This window comes from Elephantulus edwardii, unplaced genomic scaffold (assembly GCF_000299155.1).
Source record: "Elephantulus edwardii isolate Elephantulus edwardi_28Jun2011 unplaced genomic scaffold, EleEdw1.0 scaffold00004, whole genome shotgun sequence".
Taxonomy (NCBI): Eukaryota; Metazoa; Chordata; class Mammalia; order Macroscelidea; family Macroscelididae; genus Elephantulus; species Elephantulus edwardii.
The window spans coordinates 5,772,686-5,780,306 of record NW_006399754.1 but is presented as its reverse complement, the minus strand read 5'-3'; the positions used below and the strand labels follow the sequence as shown (position 1 = coordinate 5,780,306).

Genomic DNA, 7,621 nt, shown 5'->3' with positions numbered 1-7,621 from the left:
GAGGGGTGGGAGAGGCTGGAAGCAAAGGGATGTGGATGTACAGGAGGAAGGGGACATTAATCACTGGGGGGGTGAGGGAAATTGAAAGAATTTGTTCAAATTTGTAGTTGAATTTTATAAATAAACTAGTAGGAAAAAAAGGAATAAAAAGTTTAGAATGTGAAAAAAATATATGAAGAGAACCTAAATAATCCACCATTTCCAAACAAGGAAATAAATGTGTTTAAATTAAAAAAAAAAAAAGAGTTTTAGTTTCGAGAGATTCTCAGTCAAAGTTGGTAAAAAAGAATAATCAACATCCGTGTACTTATCACCTTGATTCAATAACTTAAATAGCAAATAACTTAAAACTTCAGGTTTACCCATATTTATTTACTGCCCTTCATTCTGTTCAAATGCAACAAAATAGGTCTCTGACAGTCTACATACTTGTATTTTTCTTTTAACTTCCCAAGATAAATCTGGTGGAGAACTATTGACTTAGATCCCTCGCTAAAGTAGGGATATCACCGTTCACTGCATTTCAGCAGAAAGTAGCATAATCTGGCAAATGAGAGATGAACCCTTTGAATGGAAACGGCAAAGAAAAGAAGGGATCTGAAGCCTATCATACTGCAAATAAAATCAGCATATTACTTAATTGAAAGAACTAAATGTTCCCAGAGACTTTCCCATCTATTTATTTAGATCAATAGTGAATGTACCACTTCTTTTTTCAGGGACAAGGTAGTCACAATTTCTTTTTTAAAAAACATTTAATCCTTCAATTTGTCTCTTAGAAAACAACAATCTTACTTAAGATATTAGGTGTGTTTTAAAAAAATAAAATTATAGTCACCAAATATTGATAAAATCAATTTTATCATATTTAAAGCTGTGTATATATTTAATAATTATCCATATTTAAATGAAATGATAAAAATGCATTCACTTTTATAATGTCTTTTTTAATTTTAAGGACTATTTCTTTGAAATCAAATTGACAAAAACAACTTGAAATAATACATGGGATCTGTAGGGTCAATGAGATTATTTTAATGAATGACAACTCAAAAAAGGAAGGTGGGAATGGTCATATAACTCAGAAAATGTAGTCAATGCAACTAAATGATATATGTATACAGAAACAATACAGTTGATATATGTTTTGCTGTGTATATTCTGAACAACAATAACAAAATAAAATTTTTAAAAAACGTAAACATGTAAGATCAGGAATCTTCTCTATCTGGTTAAGCACCGCAACTGCAGTGCCTAGCAGAGTCATGCCTAAAGCTACCTGGCCAAGATTGTTAAAGATAATATTGCACGCAACAGAAAGCAAAAGTTGCTATGCATATATTATTGAGCTTATAACAACATAGATATATATATATATACTTCCCCAAAACACTGCGGTGATTACTGTTTTGAAAAGAAATGATTGGGAGAACTGAGGCTCAAACAGAAACTTGTACACCAATGTTTATAGCAGCATTATTCACCATCACAAGAACATGGAAAATAGCCCAGATGTCCTACCACAAATGAATGGCTTGAAAAACTGTGCTACATTCACACAATGGAATGAATATACTACACAGCACACAAGAGTAATCATTTCATAAATTACTACCTAACTTGGGAGGGGCTGGAGAGCAATACGCTGAGTGAACTAATAACTCAGTCCCACAAGGACAAATACTGTATAAAATCATTATTATAGAATGAGTAGGAGGATCCAAGGTGGGGGGCAGAGGGTGGAAATAGAGGGGTGAGAACTGGGGTAGGGTGTTAATCATAGGGTTGCACAATTTGATAGGTGGATGGGGAGAAGGAAATGGGAAAGGTCTTTTGTGAAAAATAATGTATTCAAACTTTGTAAATAAATCACAGTAATATAAATAAAATTTTAAAAAATGATTGGCTTAAAAATTTGTTGTTCTTAGCACTTTTATAATTTCTGAATCTTACATTTCTGTGCTTCCAGTTTCATTTAGTTTCTAAATTGTAATAATGCATTATTTATTAGAATGAACTACATTTGACAGTCATAGTAATTTAAAACAATAAAAAAATTAAATTGCTAATATTCTACTTATAAGGCTTAGTTTCCTTATTTTAAAATCATCTTCATTTTACTTATGTACATAGCACTCACCAGACAAATAAAACCCAACTACTTTCGATCATTAGCTTTCGCCATGCACTGACCTAACTTGGTGTCTTCCTCTTTCCTTCTGTGTCTTCCACTCCTCCTCATGTTTCTGCAGCTGCCTGAGCAGCTCTGACTTGGTCGTCGTCTTGTCAAAAGGGAGAGAATCTGCTACAGCAGACGCAGCTGCCACTAACTCAGGACTCAAGGACTCCACTCTGAAAAGGAAAAACCAATGAGAAAGGAAACAGAAGATGGGAGAGAGTCCACTTATTACTCCGTTAACTTAGTGAAACTCTCTCTTACTGCTATCACCTCAGAACTGATTCGGCTGACCCTCAGTGGGTTACTGAAGGTTTCAGAGGAGATGACCTCTTTATCCTAAGGAGAATCTGGTGGGTTAGAAAAATCCAGAGAGGCACCACCTTTTGGGCTAGCAGTGCAACTCCCCATGGACTACACCACTAGAGAATTTAGTGAAAAGCGAAATAACTTCCGAAAAGCCCTTCTGTCATTCATAAAATACCATTATATCAGTTTAAAAAAATCAAAGCAAATTATCAAGAGTTTAAAGGCAACAGAGATAAGTAAGATTATATTTAAGACCCTTTAATAACTATTAACAGTAATCCTTACCACTAGGCCACCAAGGCACTCTCAGTATTAACAGTAATCTATGATGAAGATATATATGCAAAAAACAGACACAAGCTGAAGAGGAGACTAAGACTGTATCTCCAAATACATGCAGGTTTGATAGAGGCTAATTCTACAAATATGCTTACATTTACTGCAAATATGTTCATGAATATAGGAGAGTACATGCAAGCCAAAGTTAAGAAAACTTCCTAGCCATAATCAAACACCTTGAGGGAACAGGAGTAGCTCAGGACCATAATCTTGGCAGATATCAAGGTCAACAGGCACACTGTAGTCCAAAATGGCACACTATAGTGCAAAAAGGCAATATTTCACACTCTACTGTAGTGATAATCAACTGAAGTCTTAAAAGCAACTAAGAGGCAACCTTTGTCTCTCTTCATCTGGAATAAAGAAGAGTAAATGAAAGATGTGTGAAAACAACTGGTTGGAAGGACTACTAGCTCATGAAAACCTCAGTCTCGAAGACCCTGAGACTAGATCTAGCTGGTGACCAGCTACTACTAATCACATTGAATGGGATCAAAACAGAAAGTCCTGCATAGAGAGGGAGGAAAATGTGGAACAAAGTGTGTCACTTTTAAAGCTTTTATTTGTGCTACAACTTAAACCTTATCCTTAAATTACTAATTCTTTCATAAACTCCTTGCCAAGTGTACTTTCAAAATGTAATAGGTATTTGATAAAAATATATATAGAGAGGAGTATACATTTTATAGAGTCATGCTTTCATATCACTAATTTCCTTTCGTTATCACCTCTGGTTTTATAATTAGAAATAGGCTACTAAATCCAAAGAAAAATACCAAGCTTGGTCAAGTTGAGGACCATAAAGAAATAGGATCTGCTCAATGAGATGGACAGACACAGGGACTGCAATGGTGCAGGACTGGGCAGTGCTACACACAAGTCACTATGAAGTCAGAGCCAACTCAATGGCACCTATGAGAACTTGTTAAAATATCTATTTTATACCCTTCTGTATCTTCTAAAAAGACCCTGGGGGTGGGGGGCACAATGGCTAAAAAGTTCAGTTGCTAACCAAAAGTTTCCAAGAAAACTTCTCAAATGCTTTACCATCAAGTCAAAACTGACTCACAGAAAAACCAGCAGATTTCAGGAGGTTGTAATCACGTGGGAAGAGAGTGCCCATCATTCTCCCTTGGGACCACAGGTGCATTAGAACCTCCTCCAAAGAGGCAATGCCTATGTGTTAGCAGTGCAAACTCTTTGTGGACAAATTGTTCAATACTTCAAACCTACTCTTAAGATGATTTTTAAACTCAGATGTGGGAGACTCAAGATCAAAGTTTGGTTCTCATGGACTTGTTTTAATTTTCTTCAGCTTCAATTAGAACTCGCACATGAGTAATTAAGTGATGCTCTGTTCCACAGTCAGCATCTGGTTGTGACTGCTGATACTGAGCTTCCCCAACAATTTCTTCCATGAATGTAGTCAATCTGATTCCTGTGCAGTTCACCTAGTGATGTCCATGTGTAAAGCTGCCACTTGTGTTTTTTTAAAAAAAATATTTAGAAAGGAGCTCTGGTGACCTAATGGCAAGAAGCTGCACTACAATCCCAGAGGTACATGGTTCAAATTCACCAGATGCTGTGCTAGAGAAGGAGGGGCAATCTCCTCCAGTACCAGTCAGATCTGTTTTGACGGTACACACACACAAAAATAATAAAATAAAATAAAATTAATTAAAAAAAAGTATTTAGAGGAGGGGTAGGGGCTGTAGAGGGAATTATGAGGTTGCAGAGCTGGTGGGTGGAAGGAGGGATGAAGGAATTAGGAAAGATCCAGTGGGAATCTGAAAAGACAGGGTAATAGTGGACATAGCTCAATGGTGATTAATTTTATAGGACACAATCTACATGCTACAATGAAAGAATGCTTTTTTAAAAACGTGAACTGGGGAGGGGAAGAAAGGGAGGGGGCAAAAATGCAATAATGAATGAATAAAAATCTAACTTCTCTATAAAAACCTGTTAAAATCAATTAAAATTTTAATTTAAAAAAGAGACAATGTAGAGGACTGTTTGTATGAAACACAATGTGAATGAAAAAAATTTAAGTGTGTATATACACACACACGTATATGTATATATATATATGTACACATACACTCTGGTGGCCTAGTGGCAGGAAGCTGTGCTGCAATCCCGAAGATACATGGTCTGAAGCCACGGGCTGCTCCACGGGAAAAGGCTGGGCAGTTTCCTCCCATGCAATTAACTGCCTCTGAAAACCCGCTGGCGGTCAGCTATGGGTCGTTCTGACTCTATGGTACACAATGACAACGGCTATATATAAAGTATTTGCTATGAATAAATCACTGAATATACTAAATTCAATCATCCTTGTGCCAGCTTCATTTCTGACACTAAGTCTGTACTCTCCGACTACCCTTCCTTCTTCATCGTTTCTAACTTTTGCAATTCAATCACCAATTATCATGAACACATCTTGGGTGCATACTTGGTCAATTTCAGACAGCAAAATTTGATAAAAATCTTCCATTTCCTCCTCTTTGCTTTAGCTGTTGGTGCGTATATTTGACTAATAGTCATATTAACAAGTATTTCTTATATTTGTACAGATAATATGCTATCACCCACAACACTGTACTTCAGGAGAGAATTTACTAATGCATCAAGCAGGAAGTAGAAGCAGGAGTGGCATCCACTTCCTAAACAACTTGCCTCTGGAAACTCTATGAACTCTGAAAAATGTCGATAGTTGTAAAGGGGCTTCAGGCCTTTTGTTCACAGGGTCGCTGTGAATCATGCTCGACTCGAAGGCAATCAACAGCAACGCCTAGAATGTCGATCCTCATGATCCACTTCATTTTTCACAACTCCTAGTTTTCCAAAATTCATACTCCATACAGTCAACTAAAGGATGTCTGCAGCTATTTTTCATTCTGACTGACTTCCAATCTGGGCTCTACCTTTAATACTATTCTCTATTTACATTCCTCTATTGTTCATAGGGTTTTCGGAGGCCTACTATTTCAGCAGTGGAAGGCCAATCTTCCTTCCTTGTCTGTCTTAATCTGGGAGCTCCATTAAAACCTGTCCACCACGGGTGACCCCTCTGGCATTTAACACACCGGTGGCACAGCTTTCTGCATCCCAGCAACCCACAAGTTACCCCTGGACACCAAATGGACAGACGAGTGCTGTACTAATTAGAATAATGATAAATCAGCAATACAGATATCCAAGCTACAAAGGAATTAGCAATAACTGCATCACTACTTAACTGCCAAAGCACTGAGAATCATGTCCCAGCCAAAATGACACATAACCTTACCTAGCACAATGAGTGTTACTCTTGCCTAAGACCTAAGTGTCCACTAAAGTTAGACATACCTCATTAATGCACAAAATAGTAAGATTTTTCACTGTTGTTATATGTGTGTGTGTGTGTGTGTGTGTGTATATGAAATGTCAAATAACAGTTGATAAGTTAGGAAGTAGGCATAACACTCTTACAAGTACATGTAATTACATACTCTGAGGAAATAAAGATTACTGAGAATTACTGGTCAAAGAAGTAATTATCAAACCTGTAACGAATATGCTAAAATTCACTGTGAGGAGTAATTATTTAAAAAGGCAGTTTCAAATAAGTTCTTAATAGATATATAAAGCTACCCTCAATCAAACTGTAAAAGCCATTTCTAATTAACAGCTTAAAGTGGCAATTGTTGTTGCTGTTGTTATAATGCCACTGAATTCCCTGTAACTTACAGTGACCCTACAACAGCTCCGAACCCTGCCCTGTACTAAATCAGTCTCACTGACTCTGACTCACCTAATCCCATTGCCCCAGTTATCCTGTCAATCCATCTCAATGGTGGTCTCCCTCTCCTGCACTGTCCCTCCACCCTTCCAAGCATGATGTCCCTCTCCAAGGACTAGTCCTTCTGGCTACATGTCCAAAGTATGTGAGATAGAACTTCAAAATCCTTGCCTCCACAGAGTGACAATTACTTGGTAGTTAATAACACTGATAAATATCAAAGATAATGTGAGACATTCTCAGTAAAACCACTATTCTCCAAGTAGCAGAGTTATTGAGATTGTAAAGTGATATTTATTCTTATAAATATTATTCACCAGACTCATGGGAGTACTCTCTTCTATTTTAATGAAAACAAAAATAATTTCTGAAAACAAAAGCTTATTGGAGTTTCAAAAACTACTTTACTCAAATCTCAATTCAATTTACCTTTCCTTTGTGGAGTTTTCTGTAGTTTTTTTAAGCCTGCCAATTGTAATCTCTAAACTTTTTCTAGGTCTTCTGTTGGGTGGCTGCGTTGTTTGTACATTTATGGTATTTAATTCAACCTTCATACCCTTAATAATATTTAACAAGTCTTGCTTTGGGTTCTCTTTTGCACTGCCTTTGCTCTGGGAAGCTTCCTTGGATGTCTTAGGAACTTCAGTAGACTCCTCATCTTTCTTGTTAGTGCCAAAATACCTCTGGATGATAGTCTTTGTCCTAGAAAAGACAAATTAAAGGGAAGAAAAAGTAAAAACTTAATCTAAAAACAAACAAACAAAACTTAATATAGTAAAGCAATACGGAACTGTTTATGAAATTTTCAAATTAAATTCTTCTCATTGGCTTTTGCTCTTTAATAAACAGTTTCTGCATGGATCATTTAGTGACACTGACTACTTATTCCAGTGGTGCAACCATTTCCTCCGTCCCTTTCTAAATTATTCCTCCCCATTAACATAAGCTCACAGCCCTTGATGGTTCTCATCTCATCTTTCAGGTTGTCACCGATGTGATTCCTGAGACATAGT

At 36.7% G+C, this 7,621-nt stretch overlaps 1 protein-coding gene across 1 annotated transcript in view; it reads right to left on the bottom strand.

Annotated features, from left to right (window-relative positions):
• The window catches only part of MRPS31 (mitochondrial ribosomal protein S31), a 65,929-nt gene extending 58,311 nt beyond the window's left edge, over nt 1-7,618 (bottom strand). Inside the window, exons 1-3 of the mRNA XM_006879610.1 lie at nt 7,599-7,618; nt 7,038-7,310; nt 2,194-2,352 (exon numbers count right to left, since the gene is read on the bottom strand). Coding sequence (XP_006879672.1) covers nt 2,194-2,352; nt 7,038-7,310; nt 7,599-7,618 — 452 coding nt within the window. The remainder of the gene's footprint in view (nt 1-2,193; nt 2,353-7,037; nt 7,311-7,598) is intronic.
• Between the last annotated feature and the right edge of the window lie 3 nt (nt 7,619-7,621).